Source organism: Lonchura striata, chromosome 36, assembly GCF_046129695.1.
Source record: "Lonchura striata isolate bLonStr1 chromosome 36, bLonStr1.mat, whole genome shotgun sequence".
Taxonomy (NCBI): Eukaryota; Metazoa; Chordata; class Aves; order Passeriformes; family Estrildidae; genus Lonchura; species Lonchura striata.
Genome location: NC_134638.1, coordinates 441,096 through 461,079, shown reverse-complemented (window position 1 = coordinate 461,079; position 19,984 = coordinate 441,096). Strand labels below are relative to the sequence as shown.

Below are 19,984 nucleotides of genomic sequence, written 5' to 3'. Positions count from 1 at the left end.
TGATTGGCCGCGATTGCCGGCACTCAGGAATCCGCGCTGCTGATTGGCTCTCCGGAAAAGGACGGGCCGCGGTCGCCAGGGCGGTGGTTTCCATGAGCGCGGAGGCGGGGCGTTGCCACGGAAGCCCTCGTGGGCGGGGCACCGGCTGAAAGCAGCATTCTGATTGGACAAGACAGTGTGTCACTCAGCGTTCCCGCGCTTTCATTGGGTTTCCGTCCTGCCCTCACGCTGCGCTCTCGCCTCTTCCCCGAGCCGCGCTCTGATTGAGTTGTGCTGCCGTCGCTCCAGCCTCGACCGCGAATCACAACACGGGAAGGGCGGGGCCTCGGTCTCCCCGGCAACCAGGTAAGGCGGGAACCCCGCGGGAGGGCGTGGCCGGGGCGGGGAGGAGGGCGTGGCCACTCGCAGCCAATAGGAGGCGGCGGCGTCGGGCCGGGGGCGGGGTCAAGGGTCAGGCCGGATCCAAGATGGCGGCGGCGCTGGGGCGGTGAGCGCGCGCCAGGGGCCCGACCCCCCCCCACCCCCCACGGGACCCCCAAAGTCACCCCCGACCCCCCCACGGGACCCCCCGCCCCAAAACCCCCCCCGGGCCCCCCCGGCCGGGCCTTGAGTGCCCGGGACCCCCCCCAAATCCTCGAGCCCGGGCTGCGGCCCAGCCCCCCACACACCCCCGACCCCCCCCTAGCCCCTGTGGGACCCTCCCCCCCAGATTCCCCCGGGACCCCCCCGAAATCTGCTCTGTGACCCCCCCCCATGTCCCCCCTGCTGCCTCTGGGTGCCGGTCGGGGTGTCCCTGTGGGTTTGGGGGGAGTCCCTGTGCTCCCCGCGGGTTTGGGGGGGGGTCCCTACCCCAGCTCTTACCCCCCCAATGCCCCCCCCGTGTCCCCCCCGCTGGTTTTTGGGGTCTATGCCCCCACAGATGCCATTTGGGGGATCTGGACCGCCCCGTTCTCACTTGAGGTTTTTTTTGGGGGGGGGTCCCTGAGCCCCCCCGTCTCCATGTTCGGGGGTTCCTGCTGCCCCCCCAATGATTTTGGGGCTCTCTGACCCCCCCCTCCTTGCCTACCTGAGGGGGGATTTGGGGTATCCCGGTGTCCCCCCGTGGGTTGGGGGGGGGTCTCCCGCTGGTTTTGGGGTTCCCCGGTGGGTTTGGGGGAGGTCTCTGGGTGGTTTCAGGGTTCTGACCCCCTCAGGTGGGATTTGGGGGGGCGTCCCCCGGTTTCGGGGCACTGAAACCCACCGTGCCCCCAGGTGTGTTCTGGGGGGCCTCTCCCTGTTTTCGGGGTGCTAACCCCCTCAGGTTTGTTTTGGGGGTCTCTCTCTCCCCGTTTTTGGGGTGCTGACCCCTTCAGGTTTGTTTTGGGGGTCTCCCTGTTTTTGGGGTGCTGACCCCCCGTGCCCCAGGTTTGTTTTGGGGGTCTCTCTCCCCGTTTTCGGGGCGCTGACCCCCTTAGGTTTGTTTTGGGGGTCTCTCTCCCTGTTTTTGGGGTGCTGACCCCCCATGCCCCAGGTTTGTTTTGGGGGTCTCTCTCCCTGTTTTTGGGGTGCTGACCCCCCGTGCCCCCAGGTGGCCGCTCTGGCTGACCCTGTGCCTCGGGGCCTCGCTCGCCGTCGACCGCGGCAACTTCAAGAGCTGCGAGCAGAGCGGCTTCTGCAGGTGTGGGGCTGGGGGGGCACGGCTGGGGGGATCTGGGGGGCTCAGCCCGGGGGGTCACTCAGGGCCCCCCTCCCTGTGCCCCCCCAGGCGGCAGCGGCGGATCCAGCCCGGGAACTCCCCGTACCGGGCGCTGCTGGAGTCGCTGCAGCTCGGCCCCGACGTGGCCACCATCCAGCTGGTCAACGAGGCCACCCAGGTGAGGGGACACGGGGACACTGGGGGGTCACAGGGCTCACAGGATCCAGGTGGTCACCGAGGCCACCCAGGTGAGGGGACACGGGGACACTGGGGGGTCCCAGGTGTCTCTGTGCCTAGCTGGCCTTGTCCCTGTCCCCGCCGTTCAGGTGTCACTGCTGTGGGAGGTGTGGGGGCCCCCAGGTGCCACTGTCCCTGTGTCCTCTGCCTCAGGTGCCACTGTCCTCATGTCCCCATCCCCAGGTGCCAATTCCCATCCCCAGGTGCCAGTTCCCAGCCCCAAGTGCCAATCCCCATCCCCAGGTGCCAATTCCCATCCCCAGGTGCCAACCCCCATCCCCAGGTGCCAATCCCCAGCCCCAGGTGCCAGTTCCCAGCCCCAGGTGATGCTGTCCCCAGCCCCAGGTGCCACCGCTGTCCCCGCAGGTGCCGCTGCTGCTGGAGCTGTGGGGGCTCACCGGGAACGTGACGCGCCTGCGCATCCAGGAGCTGGCCCCGCTGCGGCCCCGCTACCACGTGCCCGACGTGCTGCTGGGGGAGCCGCCTGCCGAGAGGTGAGGGGACATGGGGACACATGGGGACACTGCCACCCATCCCCAATGGCTGCTGGGGGAGCCGCCTGCCGAGAGGTGAGGGGACATGGGGACACATGGGGACACAGGAGGAGGTCAGAGCCACCCCCTGAGGGACAGGGGACACTGCCACCCCTGATGGCCGCTGTCCCCAGGCTGTGACCAGGACACCCCAGAGCTGCCCTGGGGTGGCAGTCGTGGTTCTCTGGGGTGCCCTGGGACGGTGACAAAGCCTGGAGTGCCCTGGGGTGGTGACAAAGCCCTGGGATGGTGACAAAGCCCGGGGTGCCCTGGGGATGGTGACAAAGCCCTGGGGTGGTGACAAAGCCCAGGGATGGTGACAAACACCGCTGTCCCCAGGCTGGAGGTGACAGGCCGTGACGAGGGGACCCTGGAGCTGTCCCTGGGCCCCGGGGGCCACCGGCTGCTGGTGACGGAGCGGCCGTTCCGCCTGGACCTGCTGCGGCAGCGGGAGCTGCTCTGCAGCGTCAACGCCCGCGGCCTCCTCGTCTTCGAGCACCAGCGGCGCCGCCGGGACTCGTGAGTGACCCCAAACCCTGAAAAACCCTCAGAAAACCTTCAAACTCCTAAAAATAGCCCTCAGAAAACCTTCAAATTCCTAAAAATAGCCCTCAGAAAACCTTCAAATTCCTAGAAAAAAACTCAAAAAAATGCTCAAAAACCTTCAAAATCCCTAAAAAAAACACTCTCAAAAAATCTTCAAAATCCTAAAAAAAAAAAAAACTTTCAAAAAGCCCTCAAAAAACCTTTAAAATCACCAAAAAGACCTTAAAAAAAACTTCCAAAAATCTTCTAAATCCTAAATATAATCCCTCAAAAAATCCTCAAAAACCTTTAAAACCTTCCAAAAAATTCCTAAAAAAGCCTCAAAAATCTTCAAAATTCCACAAAAATAATCAAAAAACACTCAAAACCCTTCAAAACCACCCCCAAAAACCCCTTAAAAAATGCTCAAAAACCTTCAAACCCCCCCAAAAAATTCCTAAAAAACTCAGAAACCTTCAAAACCCCCCAAAAATCCTCCTAAAAAACCCTCAAATACCTTCAAAACTCCCAGAAAAGCTCCTAAAAAAAATCTTAAAAACTTTCAAAATCCTAAAAAAAAAAAAAAACGTACGGAAGAAACCCTCAAAAAAGGCTCAAAAACCCTTTGAAAAACCCTAAAAAAAACCCCCAAATCCCCCCGCAGGGCTCAGGGTGGGGTGGGGGGTGTCCCCCAAAGCGCAGAGGGGGTCGGGGTGGCCCCCCCAGCCCAGGGGGTCCCCGCGGGCCGGGGGGGCCGCGCTGACTCTCTGTGTTTCTGTTTTGGTGCCCCCCACCCCCAGTCTGGCGGATAAAGTTAGTTCTGTGTGGGATAGGATCAAGAGCCTTTTCCGTAGGTAAATCCATGGAATCGCCGCCGTCCCTGCGCCCCCAAACTCCCCCGGACCCCCCCTCAAAAAGGGATCCCCCCCTCAGCACGGTGGGAGGGGGTAGGAGGAATTGGGGGACTTCAAATCCCCCCCAAAACGGGGAGTAGGAGCAGTTTGGGGGGGGTTGTTGTGGCCCCCAAAATTGGGGAGGGGGCTGGAGTAGTCAGGGAGGGGGTCTGTGCCCCCCTCCCCAAATTGAAGGGTCAGGTGTAGCTAAGGGGGGTCTGTGCACCCCCAAATTGAAGGGTCAGGTGTAGCTAAGGGGGGTCTGTGCACCCCCAAATTGAAGGGTTAGGTGTAGCTGGCGGGGGTCTGTGCACCCCAAAAATGAGGAGATTTCCCCCCCCCCCTACACCCCCACCCCCCCACCCAGAGTGGGCAGGAGCAGCTGAGGGGGGTCCTGGTCCCCCCACAATTCGGGGTCTTGGGGGTGCCCCTTGTCCCTGTCGCCCCCCTTCCCCCCCCTTTGGGGCACCCCAGGACCCCAAATTCCCACAGGGACCCCCCCAAGGACCCCCCGGGCGAGGAGGGGGCGGCGCAGGAGGGGCCCGAGGACGGCGCTGGCAGCACCCAGAGCGACAAGGTGACAAGGACTGGGGGGGGACACCCCAGAGTAAACCCTCCCCCCATTTTTTTGGGGGAGGGGTCCCCCCATTCCTGACAGGATTTGTCCCCCCCCAGCCCACGGAGCCACCGGCAGAGCCCGAGGAGGAGCCGGGGGCGTGGGAGGAGACGTTCAAGACGCACACGGACAGCAAACCCTATGGTGGGGAGAGCTGGGGACGCTTGGGGACACTTGGGGACACGGGAGGGGGGCATGGGGGACCCCTGTGACCCCCCCAACCCCTCCCTGCAGGACCCACCTCGGTGGGGTTGGATTTCTCCCTGCCCGGATTCGAGCACGTGTACGGCATCCCTGAGCACGCCGAGAGCCTGCGGCTGCGCCCCACCGAGTGAGCGGGGACACCACGGGGACACCACGGGGACATTGGGGACACCACGGGGACATTGGGGTGACACAGAGATGGGGACAACACGGGGACACGGGGATGTGGGGGTACAGGAGCGAGATGAGGGGGATGGTGTCACCGTGGGAGGACAGGAACACTGGGGTGACAGTGACAGTGACAGCAGCAGGGTGTCAGTGACAGCGATGCTGTGTGGGGATGGCAGTGATGGTGGCTTCATGGGGTGACAGTGACATCGTGGGGGTGTCCCTGAGCTTGCCCCCATATCCCAGATGTCCCCTGGGGGAGGTGACCCATAGAGCCTGTACAGCCCTGGGGTGTGTCCCTGACCCCCTGGCAGTGTCCCTGACTGTCCCCGTGTCCCCAGGGGGGGTGACCCGTACCGCCTGTACAACCTGGACGTGTTCCAGTACGAGGTGTTCACGCCCATGGCTCTGTACGGCTCGGTGCCGCTGCTGCTCGCCCACCGGCCCCGCCTCAGCCTCGGCATCTTCTGGCTCAACGCCGCCGAGACCTGGGTGGACATCGGCTCCAACACGGCCGGGAAGGTCTGGCAGGGGGGTCTGGGGAGGTTTGGGGGAGGTTTTGGGGGGTCCTGGCTGGGTTTGGGGGTCCTGCGTGGACATCGGCTCCAACATGGCTGGAAGGTCCGGCAGAGGGGTTTGAGGGGGTTTAGGGAGGGTTCTGGGTGGGTTTGTAGGTCCTGGGTGGACATCAGCTCCAACACAGTTGGGAATGTCCAGCAGGGAGGTCTCGAGGGGTTTGGGGGAGGTTTTGGGGGGTCCTGGCTGGGTTTGGGGGTCCTGCGTGGACATCGGCTCCAACACGGCCGGGAAGGTCCGGCAGAGGGGTCTGAGGGGGTTTAGGGAGGGTTCTGGGTGGGTTTGTGGGTCCTGCGTGGACATCGGCTCCAACACAGCTGGGAAGGTCCGGCAGAGGGGTCTGAGGGGGTTTAGGGAGGGTTCTGGGTGGGTTTGTGGGTCCTGGGTGGACATCAGCTCCAACACAGTTGGGAATGTCCAGCAGGGAGGTCTCGGGGGGTTTGGGGGAGGTTTGAGGAGGTTTGGGGGAGGTTTGGGGGTCCTGGGTAGGTTTTGGGGTTCTTGGGGGGCTCCAACACTGCTAGAAAGATCCAGGAGGGGGATTTAGGGTGTTCTGGAGGGGATTTAGGGGATCTGGGGTCCCTGAGGGGCCAAGACCAGGGTGGACATCAGCTCTAACACGTCTGGGAAAGTCCGAGAGGGGGACTTTGGGGTGGTTTGCGGGGGTGTCTGGTTACCTCAGTGGGAATTTGGGGTTGCTGACCCCCTGTCCCACCCCCAGACCCTTTTTGGGAAGCTCCTGGATTACATGCAGGGGGGAGGTGAGACCCCCCAGACTGAGGTGCGCTGGATGTCCGAGAGCGGCGTCATCGACGTCTTCCTGCTGCTGGGGCCGCGGCCCGCCGACGTCACTGCCCAGTACGGGAGACTGACCGGTACGGGCCGCTGGGGACACTGGGGACACTGGGATGGGGACAGGGACACCAGAACAGAGCCCTGACCAGTATGGGACACTGGGGACACTGGGATGGGGACAGGGACACCAGAATAGAGCCCTGACTGGTACAGGACAGTGGGGACACTGTGAATTTTTCTCTTTCAACCCCATTCCCATTCTCACGGGAGTTTTTGGGGGATTTCTCAACTTTGATGTTGTCCAGTTTCTGTTTCTAGAGTTATTTGCAGAAAATTTCTGCTCCGTTCCGAGTTTCAGGGGATTCCCACCTTATTCCCACTTTTAGGGTTTTCAGGGGATTCTCACCCTGTTCCCACTTTTAGGGTTATTTTCAGGGGATTCCCACCCTATTCCCACTTTTAGAGTTATTTTCAGAACATTCCCACCCCATTCCCATTTTTAGGATTATTTTCAGGGGATTCCCACCCTATCTCCACTTTTAGGGTTATTTTCAAGGCATTTTCACCGTGCCCCCATTTTTAGGATTATTTTAGGGGATCTCTCCCATCTGGCTGTGCCCCATGCCCGTTTTTAGGGCTGTTTTGGGGGATTTCACCCTTGTTCCCACCCCTTGCCCAGGCACACAGGCGCTGCCCCCGCTCTTCTCCCTGGGCTACCACCAGAGCCGCTGGAATTACCAGGACGAGGCGGACGTGGAGGCCGTGGAGAGGGGATTCGAGGAGCACGAGCTGCCCCTGGACGTGCTCTGGCTGGACATCGAGCACGCCGACGGCAAGCGCTACTTCACCTGGGACCCTGCCAAATTCCCCAACCCTCGGGGCATGCTGGAGCGCCTGGCGGCCCGGAAACGCAGGGTGGGACGGGAACGGGGTTGGGATGGGATTGGGGTGGGAGCAGGATTGGGAATGGGATTGGGGTGGGAGCAGGATTGGAAATGGGATCCTGCCAAATCCTGCCAAATTCCCCAACCCCCGGGGCATGCTGGAGCGCTTGGCGGGCTGGAAATGCAGGGAGGGGATTGGGAATGGGGTGGGATTGGGATTGGGAACGTTCCCTTGGTTACTGCCTCCCTGGCCACTGCCCGGTGGTCACTCACCCCTGGCCACTGCCCCACAGATGGTCAGCATCGTGGACCCGCACATCAAGGTGGACGGGGGGTACCGGGTGCACACGGAGCTGCGGGCGCGAGGCCTCTTCGTCAAAACCAAGGACGGCAACGACTACGAGGGCTGGTGCTGGCCCGGTCAGTGGGGCTGGGGGGGGATCTGGGAGGTCCTCGAGGGGTTTTAGGGGATTTTCTGGGGGTTTTGAGAGCTCCTGAAGGGATTTTGGGGTGGTCTCAGGGTGCTCAGGGAGTTCCACATCAATACTGAGGATGGCAGTGGCTACAAAGGCTGCTGTTGGTCCAGTCAGTGGGGCTGGGGGGATTTTGGGGTGGTTTTGGGGTGGTTTTGGGGTGTCCAGGGGGGGGTCACAAGCCCCCCCCCCCTTGCCCCCCAGGCTCTTCGGCGTACCCCGACTTCACGAACCCCGAGATGCGCGAGTGGTGGGCGAACATGTTTGCCTTCGACCACTATGAGGTGGGGACCCCCCAAAATCTCTGTCCAACCCCCCCAGATTTCTGTCAGACCCTCCAGAGCCTCCCCTCAAAGCATTCCCAAAACCCTGGAGACCCCCCCCCTCACAAATTCCTCTCTTCACCCTTTTCCCCCTTGCACCATCCTCCCCTTGGAGAATCCCTCCATCTTTTAGGGGGGATTTTGGGGAACCGCCTGGCACTTGCAGAATCCCCCCCATATTTTTGGGGTTTCCCTGCTGATTTTTTGGGCTTTCCTGAGCCCGAAGCCCTCTCTAGTTTTAGAGAATCCCCACAAACCTCTCCTCACCCCTTTCTCCCTCGCACCCTTTCCCCTCAGTGCCTTTTTGGAGACCCCACCTTGGCTTTCCGCCCCGATTTTGGGGATCCCCTGGGAGGGTTTCAGAACCCCCCCCCTCCCCATATTTTTGGGGTCCCCCCACTGATCTGGGGCTCCCCCAGGGCTCCACGGAGGCGCTGTACACGTGGAATGACATGAACGAGCCGTCGGTGTTCAGCGGCCCCGAGGTGACGATGCACAAGGACGCGCGGCACTTTGGGGGCTGGGAGCACCGTGAGCTGCACAACATCTACGGGCTCTACGTGGTGAGACCCCCCCCCCAAAACCCCACAGGGACAACCCCAAAATCCCACAGAGACCCAAAAAAAAATCCCAATCTCCCAGAGCCACCCAAACCCCTCAGGGACCCTCCCTAAACCTTGGGCAGTTTGGGGGCTGGGAGCATCTGTGGGCTATGTATGATGAGACCCCCCCCCCCCCAAATCTTCTGGGACCCCCCCCCCCAAATCCTCTGAGATGCCCTTAAATCCTCACAGGGGCACCCCCAAAACTTCTGAAGGAGCCCCAAAAAAATTCCAACCTCCCAGAGCCCCCCAAACCTCTTTAGGACTCTCTCTCACCCCTTTTGGGCCCCTCCAGTTCCCATTAATTTCCCCCCCAAATCCCTTCAGAGCCCCCAAACTGCTTCAGGACCCCCCAAACCCCTTCAGGCTCCTCCAAACCCTTTTTAGGCCCCCCCAAACACCCATTTAGGACCCCTCAAACCCCTTTAGGAGCCCCCAAACTGTTCTAAACCCCCACAAACCCCTTTTAGGCCCCTCAAACACCCTTTAGGTCCCCCCAAACCCTCTCAATTCTGGCTTCATTTCCCCCAAACCCCTTTAGCCCCCTTTGGGGTCGGGTTTGGGGTGGCTGACCCCCTTTTCCCCGTTCCCAGCACAAGGCCACGGCCGAGGGGCTGATCCGGCGCTCGGGGGGGCGGCTCCGGCCCTTCGTGCTCAGCCGCGCCTTCTTCGCCGGCTCCCAGCGCTACGGTGAGGCCTGGGGGGAAATCCTGGGATTTTGGGCAAATCCTGGAATTTGTGGGGGGGTTCAGGATTGAGGGGAACCCCCCCTGACCCCCCCAAACTCCCCAGGTGCGGTTTGGACCGGGGACAACACGGCCGACTGGGAGCACCTGCGGATCTCCATCCCCATGTGCCTGAGCTTCGGGCTGGCTGGGCTGGCCTTCTGCGGGGGTGAGCCAAACTGGGAGTACTGGGAATGCTGGGATTGGGGTCAGGGATTGGGATATGGGATGGGGAATGGGGTCATGGATAGGATTGGAGCTGGGATCTGGAATGGGAATGGAACAAGGGCTGGCTGGGATCAGGAGGGGTTTGAGACCAGGACCAGGATTGGGATCTGGGTCAGGTCCAGGATCTAGGATCAGAGCTGGGACAGGGATTAGGAATGGGATCAGGACTGGGGGCAGGATTGGGATCAGGACCAGGATTGAGACCAGGATTGGGGTCAGGGCCAGGGCCAGGACCAGGATTGAGACCAGGATTGGGATCAGGGCCAGCACCGGGATGTGGGACTGGGAGCAGGCTCAGGACCAGGGCTCACTGCCACCCCTGCCCCGTTGGCAGCGGACGTGGGCGGCTTCTTCCAGAACCCGGGCCCGGAGCTGCAGGTGCGCTGGTACCAGGCCGGGGCGTTCCAGCCCTTCTTCCGCGCCCACGCCCACCTGGACACGGCGCGGCGCGAGCCGTGGCTGCTGAGCCCCGAGCACCTGGCGCTGGTCAGGGCCGCGCTGCGGCGCCGCTACGCCCTGCTCCCGACGTGGTACACTGCCTTCTACCACTGCCACCGCCAGGGCATCCCCGTCATGAGGTGTGCCGCCCCAAAAACCCCAAATCCACCCCAAAAACCCACCCAAGATAACCCCAAAATCCCCTGTTCCCGACGTGGTACATGGCCTTGTACCACTGCCACTGCCAGGGCATCCCTGTCATGAGGTGTGCCACCCCAAAAACCCCAAATCCACCCCAAAACCCCCAAATTCATCCCTAAAATCTACCTGGGTAACCCCCAGTCCATCCAGGATAACCCCAAATCCCCTGAACCCAAACCTCTGACCCCAAACCGCCCCGTCCTAGACGCCTGCTCCCAAACCCTGATGACTCCAAATTCCTGGCCTCAGACCCCCTGACCCCAAAACATCCCCAAACCCTCTGACCCCAAATCCCCCTAATCCGAAACCCCCAAAATGCCCCCAGATCCCCCTGACCCCAAACCCCACTGTCCCCCCCAGGCCCCTGTGGATGGAATTCCCGGATGACCCCCACACCTTCGCCATGGATGACCAGTACATGATCGGTGAGGGGGAGTCCCTGACTCCCTTTCTGGGGTCCTTGACCCCTTTTAGGATCCCTTTTGGGGTCATTTTTGGGGTTTCCCCTTGCTGACCCCTGTCCCCCAGACCGGGTGCTCCTGGTGCACCCCGTGACAGAGTCGGGCGCCCGCGGGGTCAACGTGTACCTGCCTGGGGAAGGAGAGGTGAGTGAGCCCTTTTGGGGTGATTTTTAGGGTTTTTTTGGGGCGCAGGACCCCCCTGAACCCTAAATTTCACCCCCAGGTCTGGTACAATGAAGAGACCCACGAGCAGCACCGGGCGCCCCAGACCCTCTATGTGCCCGTCACCCTCAGCACCGTGGGTTTCTGGGGGGGCTCAAGGGGTTTGGGGGGATGCTGGGACCCCAAAACCCCCATGAGACCCTAAAACTGCCCTTGGAACCCCCAAAATTCCCCCTGGACACCCCAAAATCCTCCCCTGATCTCCCTCTTCCCCCATGGGGAGTGTGGTGCCCGTCACCCTCAGCACCATGGGTTGTTTTGGGGGAGCTCAAGGGGTGTGTGGAGGGGTTTGGGACCCCAAAAACCTCCCTGGAGACCCCAGAACTTCCATGGCGACCCCAAAATCCCCCTGGAGACTCCAAAAATCTGAATCCCCCCAGATCCTTGTGTTCCAGTGCGGGTGGGGATAGTGGTCAAAATCATCTCAAGCACTGGGAGTGACCTGGGGGATTTGGGGTTTTTTTGGGCAGGGTTTGGGGAGATGTGGGTTTTTTTAAATGGGGTTTTTGGGGGGATTTGGGTTTTTTTAATGGGGTTTTTGGGGTGCTGACCCCCTCCATGCTCCACCAGATCCCGGTGTTCCAGCGAGGGGGGACGGTGATCCCACGCCAGGACCGGCCTCGCCGCTCCACTGAGGCCATGAAGGGCGACCCCTTCACCCTCTATGTGGCCCTGAGCCCCCAGGTGAGTGTAGGGACCCCAAAACCCCCACCAGGAACCCCAAAACCTCTCCAGACCTCTCCCAGGTGAGTGTAGGGACCCCAAAACCCCCACCAGGAACCCCAAAACCTCTCCAGACCCCTCCCAGGTGAGTGTAGGGACCCCAAAACCCCCACCAGGAACCCCAAAACCTCTCCAGACCTCTCCCAGGTGAGTGTAGGGACCCCAAAACCCCCACCAGGAACCCCAAAACCTCTCCAGACCCCTCCCAGGTGAGTGCAGGGACCCCAAATCTCCCTCAGGGTCCACAAAACACCCCCAGACACTTCCCAGGTGAGTGTGGGAACCCCAAACCCCCACCAGGAACCCTGAAACCCCCCCCAGATCCCTCCCAGGTGAATGCAGGAACCCTGAATCTCCCTTCAGGGACCCCAAAAACTCTCCCTGGGACCCTCAAAAACCCTCTGAGATACCTCCAGACCCCTCATTTGCCCCCAAAACCCCTCTTGGGATCCCCCCAAACCCCCTTTTATCCCCCAGGGCACGGCGCAAGGGGATCTGTATGTGGATGATGGAATCAGCTTCGACTATGCCACCAAAAATGCATTCCTGCACCGGCACTTCCACTTTGCCAATGGCACTCTCACCTCCAGGTACCCAAAATATCCCAAAACCAGCCTAAAATACCCTAAAGTATTCCAGAAATCCCACCTGAAGCAGCCCCAGGGTAACCTGACTGCCAGCTATCCAAAAAATCCCCTAAAGTAGCCCCAAAACTGCCCCAAAAAAACCTCCCAGGCAGGTACACAAAAATCCCATAAACAAAGGGGAAAAAAAGGGCAGGAAATGTAAGGGGAAAAATGGAAACATGAGGGGACAAAAAGGGCGGGAAAACGTGAGGGGACAAAAAGGGCGGGAAAATGTGAGGGGACAAAAAGGGCGGGAAAACGTGAGGGGACAAAAAGGGCGGGAAAACGTGAGGGGACAAAAAGGGCGGGAAAACGTGAGGAGAGAAAAAGTGTGGGAAACAGGAGTGAAAAAAGCAGCCCAAAAATACCCCCAAATACTGAAAAATATCCCTCAAATCCACCCCAAAACAACCCCTAAGAGCCTTCACAATCATGTACCCAAAATACTCCAAACATGGTCCTAAAATATCCCCAGAACAACCCAAAAATACCCCCCAAACAGCTCCAGGCACCCTCACAGCTGTGTGTACAAAAATACCCTAAACATACCCCTGAACTCACCCCAAACACCTCCTAGGAACCTTTATGGACAGGTACCCAAACAGCCCCAAAATATCCCAAAAATACCTCTAGGGTGTCCCCAAACCCCCGTTTCTCGTGGGCCCTGTGTGTGATGGGGGTGAGGGATCAGGGGTGATTTTTGGGGGGCTGTGACCCTCCTTGTGACCCCTCTGTCCCCCCAGCTCTGCTGACCCCCGCGGGTCCATGTCCAGCCCAGCCTGGCTGGAGCGAGTGGTCATCCTGGGGGTGGGGCGGCCGGAGAGTGCCCTGCTGACCACCCAAGGTGAGGGGGTTTTGGGGAGTTTTGGGGTTTTAGGGTGGGTTTTGGGGGTTTTAGGGTGGGTTTTGGGGGGTTTTGGAGGGGTCATCCTGGGGGTGGAGTGGCTGGAGAGCGCCTGCTCAGGATGGACATTGAGGGGTTTGGGGAGGGAGGGTGGATTTTGGAAGATCTGAGGAGACTTTGGGGTTTCTGAGGGGTTTTTGGGGTCCTTGAGGGAGAATTTGGGATCCTTGAGAGAAATTTGTTGTCCTTGAGGGAATTTTATGGTTTCTGAGGGGAATTGGGGTCCCAGAGGGGAATTCAAGGTCCCTCACGAAGAATTTGGGTTTCTGAGGAGCATTTTGTGTTCTTGATGGGTTCTCGGGGTCAGTGAGCTGGAGTTTTATGATTCCTCTGAGTTTTTTACATTCCTGATGAATTTTTGGGGTCCCTGACCCCGAATTTGGGATCCCTGACCCCGAATTTTGTGTCTCCATCTGCAGACGGTTCCCAGAGCTCGCTGCATTTCCAGCACGACCCCGAGCGCTCGGTGCTGACCCTGCGGCGCCCTGGGGTCCCCATTGGGGCCGACTGGAGCATCTCCCTGCGATAATGGACGGGGGGGGGGCCCCTGGACCACCCCCCAAAATTCCCTGAACCCCCTGGGCCCCCCCAGAGCCCCCCAAAAAACCTCAAATCCCCCCCAAAAAAAACCCCAGCGGCCGCCGCTGTTTGAGGAGCCCAGAATTGGGGGGGGGGGGGGGTTTGAGTCCCCCAGGATGAGGGGTGAGCCCCCCCCCAAAATGAGGATGGAACCCCTCCAAATTAGGGGTTGCGACCCCCCCCAAAATGAGGGGTCAGTCCCCCCCAAAATGAGGATTGAGCCCCCCCAAATGGGGGGTCAGACCCTGCCCAAATGAGGGGTGAGACCACCCCCAAATCACAGGTTGAGCCCCTCCCCCCCAATTTTACCCCAAATTTGGGGTCTCTGAGCCCCCAAATTCAAGGTTTGGGTGTGACTCTGCTCCCCCCCCCAAATTAGGGGGGTTAAGAGGGGTCTGAAACCCCCTAAATTGGGGTTTCCCCCCCAAATTTGGGTGGGGGTCGTGTCGAGGAGGGGTTGGGGACCAAAGCTCTGTGTGCGCCCCCCCCACGCCCCCTCCCCTTTTTGCCCGCCCCTCCCCCAGCCCGGGAGGGTCTCGGGGGGGGGTTTGGGGACCCCTCCCCCCTCTTTGGTGGGGGGGAGGCAGAGCCGGGTCCCCCCCCCCCGCTGCACAGGGGGGTTGGGGGGGGGGGGGAAAGAGGCGCAGCGCCGCGCGGAGTTTTGATAAAACACGAAATAAAACCAAATAAAAAACGGGAATTTGGGGAATGTTGGGAATCTCGATCAGCGTGGGGGGGGGGGGGGGTCGGGGGGAGGCCGGAACCTTTCTTGCGACCCCCACCCCCCCCACCGGAACTTTTTCATCCGCGTGAGGCGGGGCGGGGGGGAAGCATTGTGAGAGGGGACCGGAAGCTGCCGTCAGACCGGAAGTGCTGCTCCACCGGAGCCTCCGCGCCCCCGAAAGCGGCACCGGCCCCGCCCCCCTCACACCGGGACCCCCCTCCCCCATCCCCCGACCCCTCCTCAGGGACCCCCGGCAAGGCCAGAAACCCCCCGGATACCCCCCGGGGCCGGGCCGGCCGCAGCGCCACGTCCGCACTGGGAGTGAACGGGGACTGGGAATGAACTGGGACTGGCGGGGGGCAACTGGGAGCACTGGGAAGAGCCGCTGAAGACCCCCGGTGGGGGGGGGAGAGATGTGAAAGCGGGACCCCCTGAAGGCGCCCAGAACCCCCCGGAACCCCCTGAGAGCCCCCCCAGGACCCCCCGGCCCCCCTCCGCGATGCGGCTGCGGCTCAGGAACGTTTTCCTCGTTTATTTCGTGGTGTCGCTCGTGGGGCTCTTCTGCGCCCTGCGGGAGCTCGGTGAGGGCCGGGGGGGGCTGGGGGCGATTTTGGGAGCGTTTGGGGAGGTCTGGGGGCAATTCTGGGAGCGTTTGGGGAGGTCTGAGGGGATTTGGGAGGGATCTGAGGAGGCTTGAGAGGATTTGGGGGGTCTGGGGGAGATTTTAGGGAGGTCTGTGGGTTTGGGGCCCCTGGTTTTATTTGGGGTGGGTTTGGGGGTTCCTGAGGCCCCTGCTGGGCTTATTTGGGGTGGGTTTGGGGGTTCCTGAGGCCCCTGGGTTTATTTAGGGTGGTGGGTTTGGGGTGGATTTTGGGGGTCCCTGGGTTTATCTGGGGAGGGTTTTGGGGGTCCCTGGGTGGGTTTGGGGGTCCCTGACGCCCCCTCCCCCCCAGGCCGGCCCTGTCCCTGCCCCCACCCTGAGCCCGAACGTCGCCGGGGCCGCTCCGGGGGGGTCCCGGGGGGGAGGGGCTGCCCCCGATCTACGTGGTGACCCCCACCTACGCCAGGTGAGCCCCCAGACCCATTGCACCCCCCAAGTGGCCCTGAGCTCCCTGCCCCACTGCCCCCAATCCCAGGACCCCCAGACCCATTTTAACCCCCCCAGACCCATTTTAACCCCCCCAGACCCATTTTAACCCCTCCATTGCGCCCCCGACCCATTTTAGTCCCCAGGCCACTCCCAGACCCATTTTAACCCCCCCCAGACCCATTTTAGTCCCCCCAGGCTGCCCCCAGACCCATTTTACCTCTCCCATTGTCCCCCCAGCCCCATTTTAACCCCCCATTGCCCCCTAGGCTGCCTCCAGCCCCATTTTAACCCCCAATTTTCCCCAGCCCCATTTTAACCCCCCATTGCCCCCAGCCCCATTTTAACCCCCCCATTGCCCCCAGACCGCTGCAGAAGGCAGAACTGCCACAACCCCCAGCCCCTTTTACCCCCTTAACCCAACCTGAGCCCCCTCCCCTGAACCCCCCCCGACCCCCGGGACCCCCGGGCCGCCCCCAGCCCCATTTGAACCCCCCGTGTCCCCCCAGGCCGGTGCAGAAGGCGGAGCTGGTGCGCCTGTCCCAGACTCTGCTCCACGTCCCCGCCCTGCACTGGGTGGTGGTGGAGGACGCCGCCGCCCCCTCGGCGCTGGTCGGGGGGTCCTGGCGGCCTCGGGGGTCTCCTTCACCCACCTGAGCGCCGAGACCCCCCCCGAGCTGCGGGCGGGCCCGGGGCCCCGTCCCTGGCTGTTCCCGCGCGGGGCCGAGCAGCGGAACCGGGCGCTGCGCTGGCTGCGGGACACGCGCCGCGCCGACGAGCCCGGCGTCGTCTACTTCGCCGACGACGACAACACCTACAGCCTGCGGCTCTTCGAGGAGGTGGGAGGAATCCCCGGGAAAATCCCGAAAAAAATGCAAAAATCCCCCCAAAAATCCCAAAATCCTCAAAAAAATCGCACCCGAGAAAGCCCAAACTCACCCAGAATGGTTCAAATCCCCCTCAACACTCACAGCCAGGAAATCCCCGGGAAAATCCCGAAGATTCTGAAAAAAACCTGAAAATCCCAAAAAAATCCCACTGGAATTCCCCTATAAACCCCTCTAAATCCCCTACAAACCCCATTTCTCCCATTTCTCCCTCTAGATGCGCAACACCCGTGGTGTGTCTGTCTGGCCCGTGGGGCTGGTGGAGGGCTGGAATTCCCTTATAAATCCCCTATAAATCCCCTATAAAACCCAATTTTTTCCCATTTTTGCCCCAAGTTGCGCAGCACGCGTGGCGTGTCGGTCTGGCCCGTGGGCTGGTGGGGGCTGGAATTCCCCTATAAATCCCCTATAAAAACCCCATTTTTTCCCCATTTTTCCCTGTTTTTTCCCCCATTTCTCACCCCCCAGATGCGCAGCACGCGCGGCGTGTCGGTCTGGCCCGTGGGGCTGGTGGGGGGCTGGAATTCCCCTATAAATCCCCTATAAATCCCCTATAAAACCCCATTTTTTCCCATTTTTCCCTGTTTTTCCCCATTTCTCACCCCCCAGATGCGCAGCACGCGCGCGTGTCGGTCTGGCCCGTGGGGCTGGTGGGGGGCTGGAATTCCCTATAAATCCCCTATAAATCCCCTATAAAACCCATTTTTTCCCGTTTTTTCCCTGTTTTACTCCCATTTTTGCCCCCAGATGCGCAGCACGCGCGGCGTGTCGGTCTGCCCGTGGGGCTGGTGGGAGCTGGAATTCCCCTATAAATCCCTATAAAACCCCATTTTTTCCCGTTTTTTCCCTGTTTTACTCCATTTCTCACCCCCCAGATGCGCAGCACGCGCGGCGTGTCGGTCTGGCCCGTGGGGCTGGTGGGGAGCTGGAATTCCCTATAAATCCCCTATAAATCCCCTATAAAACCCCATTTTTTCCCCATTTTTCCCTGTTTCTCCCCCATTTCTCACCCCCCAGATGCGCAGCACGCGCGGCGTGTCGGTCTGGCCCATGGGGCTGGTGGGGGCTGGAATTCCCCTATAAATCCCCTATAAATCCCCTATAAATCCCCTATAAAACCCCATTTTTCCCATTTTTTCCCTGTTTTACTCCCATTTTGCCCCCCAGATGCGCAGCACGCGCGGCGTGTCGATCTGGCCCGTGGGGCTTGTGGGGGGCTGGAATTCCCTATAAATCCCCTATAAATCCCCTATAAATCCCCTATAAAACCCCAATTTTTCCCCATTTTTCCCTGTTTTTCCCCCATTTCTCACCCCCCAGATGCGCAGCACGCGCGGCGTGTCGGTCTGGCCCGTGGGGCTGGTGGGGGGCTGGAATTCCCCTATAAATCCCCTATAAAACCCCATTTTTCCCGTTTTTCCCTGTTTACTCCCATTTCTCACCCCCCAGATGCGCAGCACGCGCGGCGTGTCGGTCTGGCCCGTGGGGCTGGTGGGGGCTGGAATTCCCCTATAAATCCCCTATAATCCCTATAAAACCCCATTTTTTCCCAATTTTTCCCTGTTTTACTCCATTTTTGCCCCCCAGATGCGCAGCACGCGCGGCGTGTCGGTCTGGCCCGTGGGGCTGGTGGGGGCTGGAATTCCCCTATAAATCCCCTATAAATCCCCTATAAAACCCCATTTTTTCCCATTTTTTCCCTGTTTTACTCCCATTTTTGCCCCCAGATGCGCAGCACGCGCGGCGTGTCGGTCTGGCCCGTGGGGCTGGTGGGGGGCTGGAATTCCCTATAAATCCCTATAAATCCCCTATAAAACCCCATTTTTTCCCGTTTTTTCCCTGTTTTACTCCCATTTTTGCCCCCAGATGCGCAGCACGCGGCGGCGTGTCGGTCTGGCCCGTGGGGCTGGTGGGGGGCCTGCGGCTGGAGCGGCCGCTGGTGGCCGGGGGCCGCGTGGTCGGCTTCCACACGGGCTGGCGGCCGGAGCGGCCGTTCCCGCTGGACATGGCCGGCTTCGCCGTGGGGCTGCGCCTGCTGCTCGCCCACCCCCGCGCCCGCTTCGACCCCCGCGCCGAGAGGGGATTCCTGGAGAGCTCCTTCCTGGGGGGCTGGTGACCCCCGGGCAGCTGGAGCCGCGGGCCGACAACTGCACCCAGGTTAGGGTCTGGGGGGTTTGGGGGTTTTGAGGGAGTTTGGGGGGGTTTTGGGGGTTTGAGGGGTTTCAGGGCTGGTGACCCCGGGCAGCTGGAGCCCCAGGTTGATAACTGCACCCAGGTGGGGTCTGGGGGGTTTGGGGAGTTTGGGGGGGTTTGAGGGGGTTTCAGGGCTGGTGACCCCCGGGCAGCTGGAGCCATGGGCTGACAACTGCACCCAGGTGAGGGTTTGGGGGGTTTGGGGGTTTGAGGGGGTTTCAGGGATGGTGACCCCCAGGAAGCTGGAGCCCCAGGTTGATAACTGCACCCAGGTGGGGTCTGGGGGGTTTGGGGGAGTTTGGGGGGGTTTGAGGGGTTTTGGGGGCTGGTGACCCCCGAGCAGCTGGAGCCGCGGGCCAATAACTGCACCCAGGTGGGGATCTGGGGGGTTTGGGGGTTTTGGGGAAGTTTGGGAGATTTTGGGGAGGTTTGAGGGGGTTTCAGGGCTGGTGACCCCCGGGCAGCTGGAGCCACGGGCCGACAACTGCACCCAGGTGAGGTTTTGGGGATTTTGGGGGTGTCCTGAGGGATTTTGGGGGCCTGGGGGCTCATGACCCCTGCCCAGCTGGAGAAAGAGGTGTGTGACTGCACCTGGGGGAGGGTTTGGGGGTTTCAGGGTGATTTAGGGCCGATTTTGGGGTAGTTTTGGGGTGTTTTGGGGCGCAGGTGCTGGTGTGGCCCACGGGATGATTTCAGGGCGTTTTAGGTCCCATTTTGGGGTGATTTAGGGCTGATTTTGGTGTGGTTGTCAACTACTTTTGGGGTGTTTGGGGCGCAGGTGCTGGTGTGGCACACGGGATGATTTTGGGGTGATTTCAGGGTGATTTAGGGCCGATTTTGGGGTGTTTTGGGGCGCAGGTGCTGGTGTGGCACACGCGCACCGAGAAGCCGAAGCTGCGCCAGGAGGAGCAGCTGCAGCGCCAGGGCCGGGGCTCCGACCCCGACATCGAGGTTTAGGGGGCCCCAAACGCCCAGGGACCCCCCAAAACCCCCCCCGGGACCCCCCCAGAACTTTATTTATCGCCAGGACCCCCCCGTTTTTTGGGGGACCCCCCCTGGTTCCCTTCTGTGCAATAAACCACCCTCCCAGCCTCATCTGTGCTTTTTGAGGGGGGGGCTCTCGATTTGGGGGGGTCACCCCGAATTTTGGGAGACCCCAACACGGTGGGGGAGAGTGTGGGGGGTTGAGTCTCGATTTGGGGGGGGGTCACCCCGAATTTTGAGGGACCCCAACACGGCGGGGTGGAGTAGGGGGGCTTGTGGTCGCCCCCCGATTTTGGGTGGGCGGGGGGCGCACTGAGGACCCCGGTGGGATTTTGGGGAGGGGTCCCACAAGAGTTTGGGGGAACAGGAACGCCCCAAACGTTTGGGGTGGGGGGGGGGGGATCACACCTTCTCTCATTTCAGGGGGGGCCTGTTTTGGGGTGTCCCCGTTGTATTGGGGGGGCTCTGCAGCCCCCTCCCACCACCCCGATTTTGGGG

General features: G+C 61.2%; 2 protein-coding genes across 2 annotated transcripts; both read left to right on the top strand.

Moving 5' to 3' along the window:
* The first annotated feature begins 417 nt into the window (after positions 1 to 417).
* Positions 418 to 14,311, top strand: GANAB (glucosidase II alpha subunit). The gene is made up of 25 exons (XM_077789715.1): positions 418 to 487; positions 1,568 to 1,657; positions 1,745 to 1,853; positions 2,279 to 2,406; positions 2,785 to 2,964; positions 3,771 to 3,824; positions 4,356 to 4,440; positions 4,539 to 4,623; positions 4,714 to 4,810; positions 5,193 to 5,373; positions 6,149 to 6,302; positions 6,902 to 7,137; positions 7,400 to 7,526; positions 7,784 to 7,863; positions 8,322 to 8,465; positions 9,098 to 9,194; positions 9,297 to 9,398; positions 9,792 to 10,035; positions 10,457 to 10,521; positions 10,625 to 10,701; positions 10,781 to 10,855; positions 11,350 to 11,463; positions 11,980 to 12,092; positions 12,872 to 12,972; positions 13,452 to 14,311. The coding sequence occupies exons 1-25, from the start codon at positions 468 to 470 to the stop codon at positions 13,559 to 13,561; spliced, it is 2,868 nt and encodes a 955-aa protein (XP_077645841.1). The 5' UTR covers positions 418 to 467; the 3' UTR covers positions 13,562 to 14,311.
* A 523-nt stretch (positions 14,312 to 14,834) lies between these two features.
* On the top strand, positions 14,835 to 19,597 carry B3GAT3 (beta-1,3-glucuronyltransferase 3). The gene is given in 9 exon segments (XM_077789601.1): positions 14,835 to 14,916; positions 15,289 to 15,345; positions 15,348 to 15,402; positions 15,932 to 16,041; positions 16,044 to 16,261; positions 16,919 to 16,937; positions 18,184 to 18,417; positions 18,947 to 18,996; positions 19,361 to 19,597. Coding segments are annotated over 9 exon segments (924 nt in total). The 3' UTR covers positions 19,460 to 19,597.
* The last annotated feature ends 387 nt before the right edge of the window (positions 19,598 to 19,984 follow it).